We start from the raw sequence: 21376 nt of genomic DNA, 5'->3' as shown, positions 1-21376 counted from the left end.
CACTACCCTGTTACCTCACCACCAACCAATCAGAAGAAGGTCATGCCCCTTGCAACCCTTACCCCAAATGTTGCCTTTCAAAACCTTTCCCTGAAAGCCACCAGGGAGTTTGGGTCATTTGAGCACAAGATGCCTGTTCTCCTTACGGGGCACCCTTCAATAAACACTGTACTATCCACCACAGCCAGGTGTCAGTATATTGGCTTTGCTGTGCTGTGGCTAGCAGACCTAAGTTCTGTTCAGTAACAGCCCCTCTTCCCCCATGACTGAGGAATGATCAAAAGCTAGGGGGAACTGAAACCATGGGTTAAATCCATTTCACCTGCTTTCACTAATCAAGGTAGTTTTAAGACTTGCATGCCTTCCAAGGGGCACAGAGCCTAAAAAACAAGATGTTTGCAGCTGTGTCTAGTTCAGCTTAGCCAAGAGTTAGCTGTGTCCAGTTCAAGCTGAGCTGGTTAAGACTAGGTAGGACCACCAATCCTTCAACTGGGCATGTGCAAGCCTCCTCTCAGTGACCTTTTGACATCAGAGGGCTGAAAACTCCATCTTCAGAAAACGCAGAGGACTATAGCCTAGTTATGCCTGCACAAAACGTCAATTACCACACCTTTTTCCAATCATCTTTCCCCACACTCCCCATGCCACAGTCCGCCCTGCTTCTTTATTTATCCCATAAATACCCCAAGTCCCTTGCTTTGGGGGAGGCAGATTTGAGATTTGTTCTGTAGTTTCCTTGTTTGCTTTGCGAATAAACCCTGTCTTTGCTGCAAACCTCAGCATCACAGCATTTTGTCTTGCTGCACATCCAGCAAAATTAACCTGGTTCAGTTAACACTCCCGCCCTGCTGTGGGTAGTGGAGACCAAGCCTCAGGCAGGCCCATGAAACCATGCACGCAGGCATGTGCACACCCAGGGCACACCACGACAACAAAGGACACATCTCAGACCTTCCCATCCCCATCTCCATTGAGCTAATCTCAGAGAACATGTTCGTTTCTCCCATAGAGGTTTATACTTTTTTTTTCAAAAGCACATCCATACCTAGAATGTTAATTGGCAAGGGCACCATTATTATGTAGAGTGAGTTTTGAACACCACTTTAATGCCCACTGACAGCAAAGAAGGAAACACTGCTAAAACCATGATCTGACTTCACCCAACAGGGGGATGACTTGATGGTGGTAGGGAGGTAGCAATGTTAGCAGGAAGGCACAGTGAACCTTGGTGTACTGAGAAAGCTGAAGGTAAATATTCACCAGGTAGCCATGTTACGTTAAGACTTTCAAATACATTTACAGAACTTTTCCTAAAGCAAATTTCACCTGAGTGGCACATAGATAAATCATGCTCAGAACTGTAGTCTTTACAAGATAAAACATGGGTGTTTCCATATGCAATCTGGCCATGAGTTGCTAATCGATAGAAAATGAGCTTCCCAGAGCCTGCAAGAGACGTTGAGTTCATGTTGTCATAGGGCAAGAAAGCATTCTTAGGCACAAGATGTACACACCCAAAAGTAGTGCTGAGCAGACTCACTGCCACCTGAACAAGAGAACTGCACAGGTAGGGACAAGCACACTATGAAAATCCACAGCTTTTGAATTTTTCTAGATCGAAACAACTCCACAATGAAGAGAATACTGTACAGATCATCATGTCCAGAAGGGAGGAGTGACACGGCTGGGCCATGTTGGCTGTGGCAAGCAGCATGGAACACAGGTGTCAGGAGGAGAGTTGGAAGCGCTGGTGTTATCTGTGGGGCTGGGGGGTGAGGGGACAGACGACCAGAGAATACCATGTCCCCTCATTTGGATGAACTTCACAGTGAATAAAGAGCTTTCACGTACAGTTTCTCACTGTGCTTCCCCCTAGGCCTAGGAGGCAGTGGGAGAAATTGGTGCAGCTCCTGCAGTGGCTTGGACACTTGGGGACAAAAGCTGTGGCATTAGCCCAGGGGCACTTCTGTTCATTGGGCCCACCTGGCTAAGTACCGATGATCTTGGCAGGAACAGAGGGCTCGCCACTCTTCAAGGTTGACAGTAGGTGAAATGAGATCCCATTACTGTGTGGTACCATATAGCTTTTCTTATCTTTCCAAACTTTCAAAAAGGCCCTATGGTGGGTTTTTTCCTCTCTGTCTTGGGAGGAAAAATATATTTGCTCTCTTCCTCTAGCCTATCTTTCCTTCCTACCGGCAAAGTCACTGCTTCACAAGACAGACACAAGAACAAAGCCAAGTGAGGCCATTAAAGTGGTTGACCTCCAAGGTTTCTTCCTCCTCTGGCATTCCCTAACTCTAAATATTTGTGCAACTCTTTATCCTATCTTCATGTGCCAGACTACATGGATGGTGAAAACATAAAACACAGTCCAATTAGGATTTTAAGATGCTAGAGTCAACAGCAGAGACAAAAATGGGATGAAAACATGTTGCCAAGGGGGCTCTGTGGGAAGATCACCTTCAAACCAAAGTTGGAAGCAGCCTTTGTTCTATCCTCCTCCTGCCAACCCAGCAGTGGCACCAGTGATGCATGATGGATGCCCTTTTCTATCAAAAGCCCTGATCCACGGAGTGGGGAGAGGTGATGGAGGTCAACCTAGGTTCACAGAGCAATCAGAGGTCCAGAAAGGCAGGATGATGGTGAGAAGACAAAGAGAAGGAAAAGGATTCTTTGGGGCTGAGGGGTAAGTAGGCATCCTGTCCCCACTGGCTTGCCTGCCTCAAACCTCACCGTCTGTTTCTAGTGAGCAGAGCTGAGCTACCCTCTCCCTTGGTGAGTGCATATTCATCCCCAACGCCCTTTTCATATTGCTGGTCTATTAGGCCTGTGAATTTAAAGAAGTCTCACTGGCACAGATGTAGAGAACGTATGGACACCAAGGGGGGAAAGCAGGGGGTGGTGGTGGTGGTGGGATGAATTGGGAGACTGAGATTGATATATATACACTAATATGTATAAAATAATTAATATGTATAAAATAGATAATAACCTGCTGTATAAAAAAATAAAATTCAAAAAAATAAACTTCACTAGAATCTATCGGGAGCCTCCTCACTTTTTCCCTCCCAGCCAATTTCCAATTTAGACCCGCCTGTAATCTCTAGTTTGTCAGCATCTCTGGTTATTCTAACTTAGACTATTTTCCAATTTTGCAAAATTTGCTTCTCTGCTTTGACTTTGTTAGCTAAAGTGGCATTTCCCTGGCTCACATGGGATTTTTTTTTTTTTTTGGAGGGGCGAGGGGGGCATTTTCTTCCGATTACTCTCAAGAGCCACACTGCATTTGCGCTTTTTAAGAGTGCCTTGAGCTCTCACGTCCTGAGCGTCTGTATATTTCCATACTGCGCTTGAGGGCTGCTGGCTGTCTTCCCCACCCCTTTCTCTCATCCATACACAGACCACATGCACCTACACACCCACGGGGGCCCTATAGAGTAGTGGATATTAGGTGGCGGCCATCCAGGAATACCCGATAGACCGAAATTGGATGTTCAAAGCAAAGGATGATGGGGCCATAGTGCCGGTGCCACACTGTATAAGGTGAGGTTCCCAGAGGTACCTTCCCCACTTGACAGCAGTGCTCCAGTACCTAGGAGACTTCAGGGTCCTGGAGAGCAGTCTACTTCTTCCAGGCTGAGTGACACTGGATTAAGTGACAACTTAATCCTGCTTACTTACCTCAAATGGAATTTGTTAAGCTCACATAAAGCCTGTATGTAAAACACCTGATGTACAGCAGGCATTTGGCAAATGTCAATCCCTCAATTCCCTTCTCTGTCTTTGAATGCATCCCCAGTGCACTGCCCAGAAATCTTCACACAAGAGCTTGCCAGGGCAGGGCACCCGCCTACTAAATATTTCAATAGGATCCTCTCTTAATTCACAATTTCCAAAAAGCTATGTGCAATGATATATTTGGGGGCACTTGTGATTTAAAAGACTCCTATTATCTTGGAAGTAATAGTAACACCAACCAGAGAGACCACAGCGAGGCAGCAAATGCTGTCCTAGCACTTGCTGCGCCAGGCTCTAGGTGATTTACATTTATTGACTCATTCAATCCTCACAACACTTTGCCCAAAGCACTATTATCTCTACTTCAAAGATGAGGAGACTGAGGCAGAGAGGTTACATGACTTGTCGAGGTCACAATGCCAGTGGCAGGGAGAGCCAGGGGTCTGGCTCTAAACTCATAATCACTATTCGATAAAGCAAATAGTTACCTTCTATCTTTTGTTTAATGTTTTCAGATATAGGGACTACTTAAAGCAGAATTCCCATGAAATTACTTCATATTAAAGAACCAATCTATGCTGGCTTTCATCTAGAAAAGGTAAATATTTGTAACACATGAATCACCAATGAAGCTTTAACATTCTATATCAAGAATCACTAACTTGGGCTTCCCTGGTGGCACAGTGATTGCGAGTCCACTAAAAAAAAAAAAAAAAAAAGAATCACTAACTCGTGTTAGTTTTATGAGAAAGACTAAACTTTATACCTCCTTGCCCTAAAATCTAAGGCACACTTAAGGTTCACTATACCTATGGCAGCCATCTGTCCTATGTGACTGTTACAGATGTAGGAGTTTTAGGAAACAATTTTATTCAGTCTAGGACATCTATACTGCAGGAATTAGCAGTGACCTGATCTCTTTTAAGAGCAATGTGTGTTGTGTATATATATATTCCTTATATATCTCAACATATCTCCTAGCTTAATATTTACAGGGTGGTTAAAGAGTTTGAGTTCTGAGTAAGACTGATCTGGCTTGAAATCCTGGTGCCACCACATAGGTTAGATTGTGACTGTGTTCAGGTCACTTAACTTCTGTAGGGCTCAGGCGCTTCATCTATAAAACAGAAGCCTTCATAAAGCTTCCTGTGAGGATGCTTAGCATACACAGTGCTATCTTCCCCTCCCTGATGGCTTCATCTGTTCTCTCTGCTGCTGTAACAGTTAAGAGCCCAGTGTTGTCAGCACACGAAGAACTTTCTCTCTGAAAGGCTCTGTTGGCATGGAAAAATGAGCACCAATTTTCGAGTCGTTTAATCCTGAATCCCAGGTTTGAACCTGAGCCTGTTTCCCCAAGTGAACATGAGATAGTGCCCATCCCTGCCACCGTAGGCTGCCATAAGGATTAACTACTATGTAGGAGGTCCTCACTAGCGCAAAAGGTGCTAACAAGCTTTCTTACAACATTAGTCCTAGGTATGGAGGAATTCAAAGTGCAAGGGCAAAATATTCTTTGTTCACCTTCAGGCAAGGTCCCCTTGACAACCCAGCCTTAAAGAAAAGCATTGGCCCAGAGGAGGCAGGTGACCGAGGCAGAGCTGGTATCACTAACTCGTGTTAGTTTTATGAGAAAGACTAAACTTTATACCTCCTTGCCCTAAAATCTAAGGCACACTTAAGGTTCACTATACCTATGGCAGCCATCTGTCCTATGTGACTGTTACAGATGTAGGAGTTTTAGGAAACAATTTTATTCAGTCTAGGACATCTATACTGCAGGAATTAGCAGTGACCTGATCTCTTTTAAGAGCAATGTGTGTTGTGTATATATATATTCCTTATATATCTCAACATATCTCCTAGCTTAATATTTACAGGGTGGTTAAAGAGTTTGAGTTCTGAGTAAGACTGATCTGGCTTGAAATCCTGGTGCCACCACATAGGTTAGATTGTGACTGTGTTCAGGTCACTTAACTTCTGTAGGGCTCAGGCGCTTCATCTATAAAACAGAAGCCTTCATAAAGCTTCCTGTGAGGATGCTTAGCATACACAGTGCTATCTTCCCCTCCCTGATGGCTTCATCTGTTCTCTCTGCTGCTGTAACAGTTAAGAGCCCAGTGTTGTCAGCACACGAAGAACTTTCTCTCTGAAAGGCTCTGTTGGCATGGAAAAATGAGCACCAATTTTCGAGTCGTTTAATCCTGAATCCCAGGTTTGAACCTGAGCCTGTTTCCCCAAGTGAACATGAGATAGTGCCCATCCCTGCCACCGTAGGCTGCCATAAGGATTAACTACTATGTAGGAGGTCCTCACTAGCGCAAAAGGTGCTAACAAGCTTTCTTACATTAGTCCTAGGTACGGAGGAATTCAAAGTGCAAGGGCAAAATATTCTTTGTTCACCTTCAGGCAAGGTCCCCTTGACAACCCAGCCTTAAAGAAAAGCATTGGCCCAGAGGAGGCAGGTGACCGAGGCAGAGCTGGGAAGGGGCTGCTGGGACCCGACAGGAAACAAAACATACGAGCCCTATTTTCCTACTGTTAGATGGAGCCTGAATGTGCTTCTGCAGGCGATGCTGCGCTGCTGTACTGTGGGATGTAGGAGAAAAGGGCAAATGTGAACCGTGGGTGGGGTTGGGCTGAAAATACCGTTTGTTGCCAAGAAAACATCAGGAAGAATTCATAAGGCTACGGTACTGATTTCAAGAACTCTGAGAATGAAGCCTGTTCTCTCCTTGAGTTTCCTACGGACTCCACTGTGCTTAGACTATTCATTACACACCAGCACCACCAATACAGAAGAAAACGTGTGCACACGTGTCAATGCCACTCACTGTAAACAAGCAAGGAGGATACAAGCCATGTGGCTTCCAACCATGCAGTGCTGCAACACTGTGATTTCATCTGCTGAATAAAGAAACCTAGAAAGGTTGGCCACCCAAGGAAGGGATGTTACAAGAGTGGCAGCCACAGATACCACTTCTCTTTGAAAAGCTCAATGCTCAAACAGAAGGCTGCCAGCATTCAACAGCAGTCTTAGAACACTGATGAAGATGAGCAGACACCTCTACTCCTAATCAGTAAGACTAGAAGAGTAAAATCCTCAGCTGACATGGCTTCTATACACAATTCATTCATAACCCTTGGAGTTGGAGGGGTTTCTTCCATTAACTTTAGGCTTGGCTATTCCTAAAGCCAATTTAAACCAAAAATCAGGTTTGATTTTACCACAGTATTTTTAGGTAGAAAGACTCCATTTCCTTAGAGATAATAAAGCAGAAAAATACAAATTGACCACAGACAAAGAATGCAGCCCTGAAGAGTGACCCATAATGTGTGGTAAAGCTAAGTGTTCAATTTGGCCTGAGTGGTGGCTGATTTTGAAATAATTTGTTCTTTTACCACATACACTATTATAGCTCTAACTTTTAAAGTGAACAGAAAGTCTGTTAAAATAACAAAAAGTGAAGACACACACACACACACACACACACACACACACACACACACACACACACACTTTGCTGTGTCTCTTGGAAATCCAACAGCCTGGAGTGGGTCCTTGGGTTACTCAGTAAACCTTCTGGAATAAAGGCCAAGCGACTGCCTTTTTGGTAGGTAGCTAACCCCAGGAGGAAGCCCTTTTGTGATATGGGGGTTAAAGACTCACCTGACAAAGCTGGTCGCTGTGAAGCCTTGACAAATCAGCAATCTAATGAGATTCCAGACATAGCCCAACAGAAATGGAGCTATGTGTTTCTCCAGACTGCATTCCACTATGAAAAAGACCATATTTAATACCAAATAAATGTGCTAACCCAGGGACAGCAGATTCATTTTACATAAGTTATAAAATTATAAAATTGGGTAAAGGTTTTCCATGTCTCAAGGCATTTGTCTTGAATGGATTTTCAAGCTTTAACACAGATACTTGTCTTTAGCTTAGGAGCAGAATCCTCATGGGAACAAAATCCTCTATTAACCACACAAAAAAAACCTTGAAATGAAAGCCTTTGAAAGCTGGTACAAAGTTGAGGATCCAAGGCACAATCGTAACACAGAAATGTGTGTAAAACAATTGAGGATTTTGTTCATTTTAGCATTTCACAGGACCCCCAAGAGCAAACATTTTTACCTGAATTCATCAGAAAGATGTCTCCTCTGAGAAACACGCTTTGACTTATGGAATATAGATCAAGGCAAAACTTGTTTTCCTTCTTCTAGCCTTGACTTCCAAGAAGTTCAAGAATCAAATTTTATACTAACAGCAATTTGTTCACCCTTCCTTCCAGTTTCATTGGTCTTGCTTTTCCCCCCTTAAAGTTCATATTTTGTTAACATTATTTGGTATGTTTTTTCTGGGTATGCTGCTTCGAATTCTTTGGGGAAAGAGCCCAGGTATAAATACACTTCGAATACAGACCAAAAAAAGCAAGCAACTATTGCAAATTACTTTTAGGATATAAAAGGAGTATCTTTGCCCTCATAGCATACCTCAATCAAAAGCAGTATTTCAGAATTACCTTAAGGAAGAAAATATACACCTAGATTTGACAGTAGCTGGCTAAATCTCATTATTTTAAGAAGTCCCCAGTACCTCAATTTTATCAAGGACATATTCCCTGAATATAATCTTAGTTATCTTCATTACTTTCCACTCTAGTGGAAAAACCCTGGGCTAAGAGATTAGAAACTGTGTGTGTTTTGCTCTTGACCCTAGGTAAGTCATTACCATCTGATTACCTTAGTGTCCTCCTTCCTAATAGGAGAGCAAATACTATTCCCTGACACTACAAAACCCATTATGATTAGGTAGGTAAATGCGGACTTGCTCTTAGAAGTAAAATTGCAATATAAACACAACGTATTACCATCATACACATTAGAAGCCTAAGTGATTCTCTCTCAAGAGCTTAAAAACTTCTTTACATTCATGGCAAAAATTTATCTTTCCAAATTAAGTTTCTTTGGCAACATCATGATAGATAGAGGCAGGGAGGTTGTATGAACACTGAGAGATGCAGGCACCAAATAATGAAAGAAAGCATTTCTATACATAAAACATTATTTATACCTGTTTTCATTTTTTACATTAAAATGTAAACATCCCCTTATCCAAAATAGCTGGTGAAAAAGCAAAACAAAAACAAAAAACAAATTAAGCCTTTAAAGATAGCTGGTGAGTTTTCAAGTGTCCTTGCTCAATGTACCCAAATACCAAATATTATAATTCAGTAATTAGGAGAACCAAACTGGTAAAAGAGCTATAAAATATCAATATACAGCAAAATCACAATGAACCAGAATACTCCAATCTCCTGGTTAATCAACTATTTACAAGAAAACACCTCTTGCTTTAACCATTAGTTTAGAAAAAAAACTTTCTAAATTGAAACACTTTACTTTCCTTGCTCAGTAACTACAAAACGCCAAACATAAATCAATTTTATTTTGATGATTTAGGATCATGTGGTACCTTGGGATATCTCTCAGAATATTCATAATTTCTGTGCAGTTTTGTTAGAGGCAGAAAATTGGAGGGAACTGGAGTTTCTTGCATTAAATAAATCCCCGAAATCGTTAAGCTTACTGTCTTCTTTTGTCTCATTCTCCTGAAAGAAGAGTGTAGCAAAAAGGTTCTAATTAAGCAAGATTTCTCATTGTAGACATACCTATGTATACTGGTTCTGGAAACAGTGCAGTTCAGTGACTTTACCTCTCTGGACAATTTCTTCTGGAAAATTAATATACCCAGAACATGAATTATATGTAATGGGTCCACTGTTTTTCTGGATATCGAATTTCAGTACCTTATGAATTCCTTAATTGGAATCTTTTCTCAAGAAAATCACTCATGAAGATGACTTCGAAACCAGAAGAGCTGTAGATTTTTGCTAATGGAAACAAACTATGCTTCCTCTATTATTAATTCAAAGCTGCTTAAACAATCTTTATAAAGTTATCAAAAAGGAAGTAAGTTCTCTAAGATAGCAGGTGCTTAACTCCTCAAAGCCATAAAATAATAAGAGGAATAATAAGAAGTGCTGAGAGAAGAGTCACCTTCTGATTCTTTTAGAACAGCTCAGTGTCTCCATAGTGCAGGACCCATGCCACTTGGTGGCATACAAGATGATTTTAGGTGATACACAACACAGAATTAAATAATGCTGAATCACAGTGAGAATGGCATTCCCTTTATAATTTTCTTTTAAACTTCTGATAATTCCACAGACAGAGCTCCATTTTAGTGCTGGGTAACATCTCTCTCACTGCAACAAAGAAAGAACAGGCTTTTTGGATTCAGAGCCTTGCCAGGAATTAGTATCCAGCTAGAATTTAATAACATCTGTTTTATTTTTATTTATTTTGTAGTTATCATTTTTTATGGCAAACTGATGCTGGTTTTCTACTTGGAATAGAGGTTAGTTTCTTTTTTAAACATTTTAAAATTTAAAAGATAAATATTAAGTAAATAATAGCATATGTAATACTCAACTGAGTGAAGTTTGGCAAACAATGGCTATAGCCTAACAAATATTTTTAAAAAGTGATTTCAAAAGAAAGTATAAACATGGCCTAGGAAAGAAACATGTGTCACTGTGTTTTCAATACTTGTGATGCTCCAGGGATGAGCTCACCAGAGCCTTCTCCTACATCGGGTGATTTCCAGGGTTAAGATTCAAGCAAAAATATAAAAGGAAAAAGAACCCATTGCACACCAATCTGGACTTCACAAACTCATGGTACCATAAATGTGCAAAATCTAATATTTAGCAAGTAATTTGTTTTACACATAAACTTTCCAATTCACTGCAGCATCTTTTTATTTGGTCTACACTAATGCCTCACAAAGGCAAACCCAGGTTGTAGAGCTCCTGCTTAGTTCTCAGAGCAAGTACCACACATAATTTTTGACTGAATTCTCCAGCCAAGATCCAGGGCTGCTGGCCAAGTCTTCCAATGGCATCTGACTGTTCTTCCACTGCCATGGCCCTGCAGAGAGGTCTCCTCATCTTCTTCTGATTGATAATCTCATGGCCAACATTCTGCTGAGAGGAGTTTGCGTGGCAGGTATGGCATGCTCATTGGCATGCCATGCTGACTTAAAACAAAAAGGACAGCTGGAGAGAAAGACAGCAGAGCTTCTCATTGGTGGTGAACAGTTTCTTCATCACAGTGGTAGTTAAGATATGCTCCCTCCTTTTTCCCCTGAAGCCAAGGCAACAAGTCTGAAGGATGGTGTCAGACATCATAATCAGGAGCCTTGCCCTGGGCTTGCCTCAGCCAGATCTGGAGTGTAACAAATGCTCCCACAGTCACGTGAAAGAAAAGCTGCCAGAGGTTGCGCAGTTCATAGAGATACATGTTGCATAGACAGATTAAGCCAAAAGTCAAAAAAGATTTGACATTCCGCCAGCCGGTGTAGTAGACAAATAAATAACACTGTTGAAAATATAAAAATGAAAGATGATTAGGGTTACAGGAAAAGAAATAGATGCTTCTACTATAAAGCTGTAACAGGTCACAGGGTAAAATATGAGAGTGGAAAAGGGGATTTTTCAACTACGGATAAGACAGTGTAATATCTTTAATACACTCAATGTATCTTTAATATACTCCCTATTTAAAAGGGAAATAGGTTTAAGAAATAGGTTTGCATAATCTGGAATCAGAGGAAAAGAGCTATAGAGAACATTTTGGAGACAACATAATCTGAATATGAATCCTCTATTAGATAATACTGTATCAATGTTAAATTTCTTGGGTGTGATAAAGGTATCATGGCTATGTAGAATGATGTCTTTGTTCTCAAAAGACAGGTGTTCAAGTTTTCAGAGGTGAAATATCTTGATGTTTGTAACTTATTTTAAAAACAACTGTGCAGGAACTTCTGCTTCTGGGATCATGGAGTTGATGCACTTTCCTCTATTCTTCCCACTACGTACAACTAAAAACCCTGGACACTATATACTGAGCAAAAGATGACTCTGGATGATGAAGAGAAGAAGGCAGATAGGCTAAGGACCTTGAGACCCAGGGAATGACACAGTGGTAAACTACCTTTTTTTTTTTTTTTGCCTCATATATCCCAAACTTGGAGCTGAAGAAGCTGGCAACTAGAAACACCAATGGATGCACACCAACAAAACAAACAAAAAAACACTCAGTAAAATCTTGTTCTCTCTAGCCAAAAGACCATGAGAGGGGTACCTTTCTGAGACAGAGAACTTTTACATAATAACTATTCTACTCCAGCCACCAAAAACAAAACAAAGCAAAGCAACCCACAAAAAAACTGTGACCACCCACACCCACCCCATCAAAGCCTATGTGGGGAGCCTATAATGCTCTAAGGAGATGTTCTAACATTCCAGGGCTTCAGAGAAGGCAAGTGGGAAGCCAGAACTTTGACTCCCACCCTGTGGTGTCAGTGGAGACCAAGTGGGACTCTGGACATTCACCTCCACTTGGCATTAGCAAGGCAATGGATTTCTCATCAGAAACCATAAAGTTCAGGTAAGAGTGGAACAACATTTTTCAAGTGCTGAAAGAAAAGAGCTGTCAATCCAGAATCCTATACTCAACAAAAATATCCTTTAGGAATGAAGGGAAAATAAAGACATGAGAGAAGACTAAGAGAATTTATCACCAACAAATGTACTCTAAAAGAATGGCTAAAGGAAGCTCTCTAGATAGAAAGGAAACAACAGAAGAAGGAACCTTGGAATAATGAATAGAAAAGGAACTCAGCAAAAATACAGGTTAATGTAATAGGCTTGCCTTTTTAAGAACTTTCTAAAATGTTTGATGGTTGAAGTAAAAATTGTTAACACTGCCTGATGTGGTTCTAAATATATGTAGAGGAAATATTTAAGCAATTATATTATAAATAGACGAGGACAAAGGGACATAAAGGGAGGTACAGTTCCTATGCTTCACCTGAACTGGTAAAAGGATAACACCAGAAAACTGAGATAAGAAGGTGAAATGCAATACCTAGAGCAATATTTCAAGCTATACAAAGAGACATACTCAAAAACATTATAGATAAGCCAAAATGGAGTTCTAAAAGAATGTTCAAGTAATCCACAGGAAGACAAGAAAAAGAAAACAGAAAAATGAAAAACTGAAAACAAAAAATAAGATGGCAGACTTAAGCTGGAACATATCAATAATTATACTGAATATAAATGGCTTAAATATAGCAATTAAAAGAGAGAGATTGGCAGGGTATATTAAAAAACATAAATGAACTCCATGTTGTCTACCAGAAAAACAATCCAAATGACATAGGCAAGTTAAAAGTAAAAGGATGGAAAAAGATATAGCATGCAAACATTAATCAAAGGCAAGCAGGAGTGGCTATCTTACTATTAGATAAATATAAAAATATTTCGGGACTTCCCTGGTGGTCCAGTGGTTAAGACTCCAGGTTTCCACTGCAGGGGGCACGGGTTCTATCCCTGGTCAGGGAACTAAGATCCCATGTGCTGCATGGCGCCACCAAAAAATAAAAACTTAAAATAAATAAATAAATAAAAATATTTCAAAGAAAGTAAAAATAACCAGGGACAGAGAGGGATATAATGATAAATGGATCGGAGAGAGACCTTCAAGATGGTGGAGGAGTAAGATGGGGAGATCACCCTCCCCCCCGCCACAAATACATCAAAAATACTTCTACATGTGGAACAACTCCTGCAGAACACCTACTGAATGCTGGCAGAAGACCTCAGACCTCCCAAAAGGCAAGAAACTCCCCACGTACCTGGGTAGGGCAAAAGAAAAAAGAAAAAACAGAGACAAAAGAACAGGGACAGGACCTGCACATATGGGAGGGAGCTGTGAAGGAGGAAAAGTTTCCACACACTAGCAAGCCCCTTCACCCCCCGGAGATGGGGGGTGGTGGGGGGGAAGCTTCAGAGCCACGGAGAAGAGTGCAGCAATAGGGGTGCAGAGGGCAAAGCAGAGAGATTCCCGTACAGAGGATCGGTGCTGACCAGCACTCACCAGCCCGAGAGGCTTGTCTGCTCACCCACCGGGACAGGTGGGGGCTGGGAGCTGAGGCTTGGGCTTCGGAAGTCAGAGCCCAGGGAGAGGACTGGGGTTGGCTGCGTGAACACAGCCTGAAGGGGGCTAGTGCACCACAGCTAGCCAGGAGGGAGTCCGGGAAAATGTCTGGAACTGCATAAGAGTCAAGAGACCACTGTTTTGGGGTATGCGAGGAGAGGGGAGTCAGAGCACTGCCTAAACGAGCTCCAGAGACAGATGCGAGATGCGGCTATCAGCATGGACCCCAGAGATGGGCATGAGACACTAAGGCTGCTGCTACAGCCACCAAGAAGCCTGTGTGCAAGCACAGGTCACTATCCACACCACCCCTCCTGGGAGCCTGTGCAGCCCACCACTGCCAGGGTCCCAGGATCCAGGGACAACTTCCCCGGGAGAACACATGGTGCGCCTCAGGCTGTTGCAATGTCATGCTGGCCTCTGCTGCGGCAGGCTGGCCCTGCATTCCATACCCCTCCCTCTCCCGGGCCTGAGTGAGCCAGAGCCCCCGAATCAGCTGCTCCTTTAACCCCGTCCTGTCTGAGGAAAGAACAGATGCCCTCCAGCGACCTACATGCAGAGGCGGGGCCAAATCCAAAGCTGAGCCCCTGGGAGCTGTGAGAACAAAGAAGAGAAAGGGAAATCTCTCCCAGCAGCCTCAGGAGCAGCAGATTAAAGCTCCACAATCAACTTGATGTACCCTGCATCTGTGGAATACATGAATAGACAACGAGTCATCACAAAATCAAGGCAGTGGAATTTGGGAGCAACTATAGACTTGGGGTTTGCTTTTTGCATCTAATTTGTTTCTGGTCTTACGTTTATCTTAGTTTAGTATCTAGAGTTTATGATAATTGGTAGATTTGTTTATTGATTTGGTTGCTCTCTTCCTTTTTTTTATATATAGATATATATACTTTTTACCTTTTTCTCTTTTTGTGTGTATGTATATGCTTCTTTGTGTGATTCTGTCTGTATAGCTTTGCTTTTACCATTTGTCCTAGGGTTCTGTCTGTCGTTTTTTTAAATTTTAATATAGTTTTTAGTGCTTTGTTATCATTGGCGGATTTGTATTTTGGTTTGGTTGCTCTCTTCTTTCTCTTTGCATTATTTTAATTTTTTAAATTTTCAATAACTTTTTAATTTTAATAACTTAATTTAATTTTTTCTTTCTTTCTTTTTTCTCCCTTTTCTTCTGAACCATGTGGCTGACAGGGTCTTTGTGCTTTGGCCAGGTGTCAGGCCTGTGTCTCTTGAGGTGGGAGAGCCGAGTTCAGGACCCTGGTCCACCAAAGACCTCCTGGCTCCACGTAATATCAAATGGCGAAAGCTCTCCCAGAGATCTCCATCTCAACACTAAGACCCAGCTCCACTCAGCGACCAGCAAGCTACAGGGCTGGACACCCTATGCCAAACAACTAGCAAGACAGGAACACAATTCCACCCCCATTAGCAGAGAGGCTGCCTAAAATCATAATAAGGTCACAGACACCCCAAACACACCACTGGACATGGTCCTGCCCAGCAGAAAGACAAGATCAAGCCTCATTCACCAGAAGACAGGCACCAGTCACCTCCACCAGGAAGCCTACACAACCCACTGAACCAACCTTACCCACTGGGCGCAGACACCAAAAACAACGGGAACTATGTACCTGCAGCCTGCGAAAAGGAGACCCCAAACACAGTAAGTTAAGCAAAATGAGAAGACAGAGAAACACACAGCAGATGAAGGAGCAACGCAAAAACCCACCAGACCAAACAAATGAAGAGGAAATAGGCAGTCTACGTGAGAAAGGATTCAGAATAATGATAGTAAAGATGATCCAAAATCTTGGAAATAGAATGGAGAAAATATAAGAAACATTTAACAAGGACCTAGAAGAAAGAACTAAAGAGCAAACAAACAAGGATGAACAGCACAATAGCTGAAATTAAAAATTCTCTAGAAGGATTCAGTAGCAGAATAACTGAAGCAGAAGAACGGATAAGTGACCTGGAAGATAAAATAGTGGAAATAACGACCACAGAGCAGAATAAAGAAAAAAGAATGAAAAGAATTGAGGACGGTTTCAGAGACCTCTGGGACAACATTAAACACACCAATATTTGAATTATAGGGGTCCAAGAAGAAGAGGAGGAAAACAAAAGGACTGAGAAAATATTTGAAGAGATTAAAGTTGGAAACTTCCCCAACATGGGAAAGGAAATAGTCCATCAAGTCCAAGAAGCACAGAGAGTCCCATACAGGATAAATCCAAGGAGAAACATGCCAAGACATATATGCAATCAGAGAAAGAAGAACAAAAAAACCCCCAAAGTTAGCAGAAGGAAAGAAATCATAAAGATTAACTCAATCAGAAATAAATGAAAAAGAAATGAAGTAAACAATAGCAAAGATCAATAAAACTAAAAGCTAGTTCCTTGAGAAGATAAACATTAATTGATAAACCATTAGCCAGACTCATCAAGAAAAAAAGGGAGGGGGCTTCCCTGGTGGTGCAGTGGTTGAGAGTCTGCCTGCCAATGCAGGGGACGCAGGTTCATGCCCCGGTCCGGGAAGATCCCACATGCCGTGGAGCGGCTAGGCCCGTGAGCCATGGCCACTGAGCCTGCGCGTCTGGAGCCTGTGCTCTGCAACGGGAGAGGCCACAACAGTGAGAGGCCCGCATACCGCAAAAAAGCAAAAAGAAAAACAAAAACGGGAGAAGACTCAAATCATTAGAAATGAAAAAGTAGAAGTAGCAACTGACACTGCAGAAATACAAAGGATCATGAGAGATTACTACAAGCAACTATATGCCAATAAAATGGACAACCTGGAAGAAATGGACACATTCTTAGAAAAGCACAACCTTCCGAGACTGAATGAGGAAGAAATAGAAAATATAAACAGACCAATCACAAGCACTGAAATTGAGACTGTGATTAAAAATCTTCAAACAAACAAAAGCCCAGGACCAGAGGCTTCACAGGTAAATTCTATCAAACACTTAGAGAAGAGCTAACACCTATCCTTCTCAAACTCTTCCAAAATATAGCAGAGGGAGGAACACTCTCAAACTCATTCTACGAGGCCACCATCACCCTGATACCAAAACCAGACAAAGATGTCACAAAGAAAGAAAACTACAGGCCAATATCACTGATGAACACAGATGCAAAAATCCTAAACAAAATACTAGCAAACAGAATCCAACAGTACATTAAAAGAATCATACACCATGATCAAGTGGGGTTTATTCCAGGAATGCAAGGATTCTTCAATATATGCAAATCAATCAATGTGATATACTATTAACAAATTGAAGGATAAAAACCATACGATCATCTCAATAGATGCAGAAAAAGCTTTCAACAAAGTTCAAGACCCGTTTATGATTTAAAAAACCCTCCAGAAAGTAAGCATAGAGGGAACTTACCTCAACATAATAAAGTCCATATATGACAAACCTACAGCCAACATCGTTCCCAATGGTGAAAACATGAAACCATTTCCTCTAAGATCAGGAACAAGACAAGGTTGTGCACTCTCACCACTATTATTCAACATAGTTTTAGCTATACTCCAATAAAGATGTAAAAAAAAAAGGGCTTCCCTGGTGGCGCAGTGGTTTAGAGTCCACCTGCCGATGCAGGGGACACGGGTTCGTGCCCCGGTCCAGGAAGATCCCATGAGCCATGGCCACTGAGCCTGCGCATCTGGAGCCTGTGCTCCACAACGGGAGAGGCCACAACAGTGAGAGGCCCGCGTACCACAAAACAAAACAAAACAAAAAGTTTTAGCCACAACAATCAGAGAAGAAAAAGAAATAAAAGGAATCCAAATCAGAAAAGAAGAAGCAAAACTGTCACTGTTTGCAGATGACATGATACTATATACTATGGAGAACAGTATGGAGGTTCCTTAAAAAACTAAAAATAGAACTATCGTATGACCCAGCAATCCCACTACTGGGCATATACCCTGAGAAAGCCATAATTCAAAAAGATATATATGTACCACAATGTTCATCGCAGCACTACTTACAATAGCCAGGACATGAAAGCAACCTAAATGTCCATCAAGAGATGAATGGATAAAGAAGATGTAGCACATATATACAATGGAATATTACTCAGCCTTAAAAAGAAACGAAATTGCGTTATTTTTAGTGAGGTGGATGGACCTAGAGTCTGTCATACAGAGTGAAGTAAGTCAGAAAGAGAAAAACAAATACTGTATGCTAACACATATATATGGAATCAAAAAAAATGGTTATGAAGAACCTAGGGGCAGGACAGGAATAAAGATGCAGACACAAAGAATGGACTTGAGGACACGGGGCGGGGGAAGGGTAAGCTGGGACTAAGTGAGAGAGTGTCATGGACATATATACACTACCAAATGTAAAACAGATAGCTAGTAGGAAGCAGCTGCATAGTACAAGGAGATCAGCTTGGTGCTCTGTGACCACCTAGAGGGGTGGGATAGGGAGGAAGGGAGGGAGACGCAAGAGGGAGGAGATCTGGGGATATATGTATATATATAGCTGAGTCACTTTGTTATAAAACAGAAACTAACACACCATTGTAAAGCAATTATACTGCAATAAAGATGTTAAAAAAATGATAAATGGATCAATCAACCAAGAAGATACAGCAATCCTAAATGTGTATGAACCAAACAACAGAACTGCAAAAACTGATAGAACTCAAATGAGAAATACACAATTACAGTTGAAAAATTAAATATTCCTCTCTCAACAATTGATAGAACTAGCCAGAAAATCAGCAAGGGTACATAAAAACTGAACAAAGCCATCAACCAACAGAACCTAATCAAAATTTATAGAACACCCACTCAAAAACAGCAGAATACACACATTCTGTTCAAGTGCCCAAGGAACATATACCAAGACAGACCATATTCTGCGCCACAGAACAAACCTCAACAAATGTAAAATAACTGAAATCACACAGAATATGTTCTCAAACTACAATGGAATCAAACTAGAAATCAATAATGGAAAGAAAACCAGAAAATATCCAAACACTTGGAAACTAAGCAACACAATTCTAAATAATCCATAGGCCAAAGAGGAAATCCCAGGGAAAATTTTTTTAAATACACTGAATTAAATGAAAATGAAAATACAACAGCTCAAAATTTATGGAACACAGCTAATGAAATGCTAAGAGGGAAATCTGTAACACTAAATGTATACATTACAAAAGAGAAAAATCTCAAATCAAATCATCAAAGCTCCCATCTCAAGAACCTAGATAAAGAGCCAAATAGACAAAGCAAGCATGAGGAAAGAAATAATAAAATAAAATAGAAAATAGGAAAAAAACAACAAAACAAAGAGCAGGCTCTGTGAAAAGATCAATGAAATTAACAAGAAAGACTGATAAAGAAAAAGAGAAGATACAAATGATCAATATGATGACTGAAACAGGAAATATCACTGCACAGCCTACAGACATCAAAAGGATAGTAAGGGAATACTATAACCATTCGACACACAAATTTCATAACCTAAGTGAAATGGACCACTTCTTCATAAAACACAAACCACCATAATTCACCCAGTATAAAACATTATTTGAATATCTCTATAACTATTAAGAAAATTGAATTTAAGACTTATTAAATAGCTGAAGTAATCAAAACTATATGGTACTGGCAGAGGGACAGACACATAGATCAATGGAACAGATACACAGCCCAGAAAAAGATCCACATAAACATGCCCAACCGATTTTTTTTAATGCAAAAGCAATTCAGTACAGAAAAAAAAAAAAAAGGGAAAAGTGAAAAATTAAACTTCATAAAAATTTTAAATGCTTGATCTGCAGAAGACTCTGTTAAGAGGATGAAAAGACAAGCTAAGACTGGGAGAAGATATTTGCAAACTACGTATCTGACAAAGGACTAATATCTGGAATATATAAAGAACTCTCCAACTCAACAGTTTAAGACAAACAATCTCATTAGAAAATAGGCAAAAGACATGAATAGACATTTCACCCAAGATGATACAAAGATGACAAATAAGCACATAAAATTATTTCCAACATCATTAGCCACTAGGAAACTGCAAATTAAAACCACAATGAGATATCATTACACATCTATCAGAATGGATAAAGTATTAATAAAACAATAGAGACGACACCAAATGCCAATAAGGATGCAGAAAAACTGGATCACTCACACAATGCTGGTGGGAATGTAAAATGGTACACTATTCTGGAAAACAGTTTGTCTCTTAATAAGCATGCAACTACTATGTACTACCACATGACCCAGCAATTGCACTCCTGGGCATTTACCTCAGAGAAATGAAGACTTTTTTGTTCACACAAAAGCCTGTACATGAAGGTTTATAGCAGCTTTATTTATAACAGCCAAAAACTAGAAACAACTCAGATGTCCTTCAAATGAGTGACTGATCAAACTGTGGTACAGCCATACCATGGAATATAATTCAGCAATAAAAAGGAACAAACAATTGATACATCCAACAACTTGGGTAAATCTCCAGAGAATTATGCTGAGTAAAAAATGCCAATCACAAAAGGTTACATACTATATGATTCCATTCATATAACATACTCAAAATGAGAAAATTATATTAATGGAGAACACACTAGTTGTTGCCAGAGATTAAGGAGGGGTTAGGGCAGGAGGGAACTATAAAAGGCAACATGAGGAGTCTTTATGGTGATAGGACTGTTATATATCTTAACTGCATCAATATCCATATCCTGTTGGGATACTGTATTATAGCTTTGCAAGATGGAACATTGCGGGGAAGCAGGTAAACATTATACAGGCGCTCTCTTATGACTCCACATGAATCTAATTATCTCAAAATAAAAAGTTTAATAAGAAAAACAAATTTATACATTCATTTTATCTGCAACTTACATTATAAACAACAAATATACACACTATACGCACAAACATACAAAGAGAGAATGAGATAAAGCAAGTGCTGCAAAATGCTAACAACTGGTGATTCTAGGTGTACCAGTTTCTCAACTTTTCTGTAAGTCTGAAGGTTTTCAAAACAAAACACTGAAGGAAAATAGTCTCTAGTTTCTTCAGACTTCCTCTGATTTCCTATTTTATCTTTTTTTTCAGGTCATGCCACGTGACTTGCAGGATGCTAGTTTCCCGACCAGGGATCAAATCTGTGCCCCCTGCAGTGGAAGCGTGGAGTCCTAACCACTGGACCACCAGGGAATTCCCTGATTTCCTATTTTAAATGCTCCATATCAAGACTATCTCTATCTGGCTGAACGCTGTGATTCCCTAAGTACCCATGGCCTGGAGGAAAAGGCAACAAACCATGTAGTAGTGGCCTTTGAGGTCTGATCTGACGGAGATGAAAAAATATCCTGACAATTGGAGATAGAGCATGTTATATGGTAAAATGTAATCACTTAGTTTTTACTGTGGGAAAAACATTATTATCACTCTGCTCAGCAAATTTGGAAAGCATGCAGTTTCATGCCTGTCAATATGAAGGAAATTGGTTTTTTGATTTTCTTTTTTAAAGCATGAATTTGTTTATTTTTCTCAAGTTAAAAGATCACC

The 21376-nt window shown here is 40.7% G+C and overlaps 1 protein-coding gene across 4 annotated transcripts in view; it reads right to left on the bottom strand.

Annotated features, from left to right (window-relative positions):
* Positions 1-10075: 10075 nt before the first annotated feature.
* SEC22A (SEC22 homolog A, vesicle trafficking protein) overlaps positions 10076-21376 on the bottom strand; it is a 72666-nt gene continuing 61365 nt past the window's right edge. For 2 of the 4 annotated variants that reach the window (XM_024756513.1, XM_024756516.1), the window contains exon 7: positions 10076-11181. In XM_024756513.1, coding sequence (XP_024612281.1) covers positions 10981-11181 — 201 coding nt within the window. In that variant the 3' untranslated portion in view covers positions 10076-10980. The remainder of the gene's footprint in view (positions 11182-21376) is intronic. The other 2 variants (XM_024756515.1, XM_024756514.1) reach the window with 1 other exon arrangement.

This window comes from Neophocaena asiaeorientalis, unplaced genomic scaffold, assembly GCF_003031525.2.
Source record: "Neophocaena asiaeorientalis asiaeorientalis breed wild unplaced genomic scaffold, Neophocaena_asiaeorientalis_V1.1 scaffold22, whole genome shotgun sequence".
NCBI classification, from domain to species: domain Eukaryota; kingdom Metazoa; phylum Chordata; class Mammalia; order Artiodactyla; family Phocoenidae; genus Neophocaena; species Neophocaena asiaeorientalis.
This window is presented reverse-complemented; position numbering and strand designations above follow the sequence as displayed.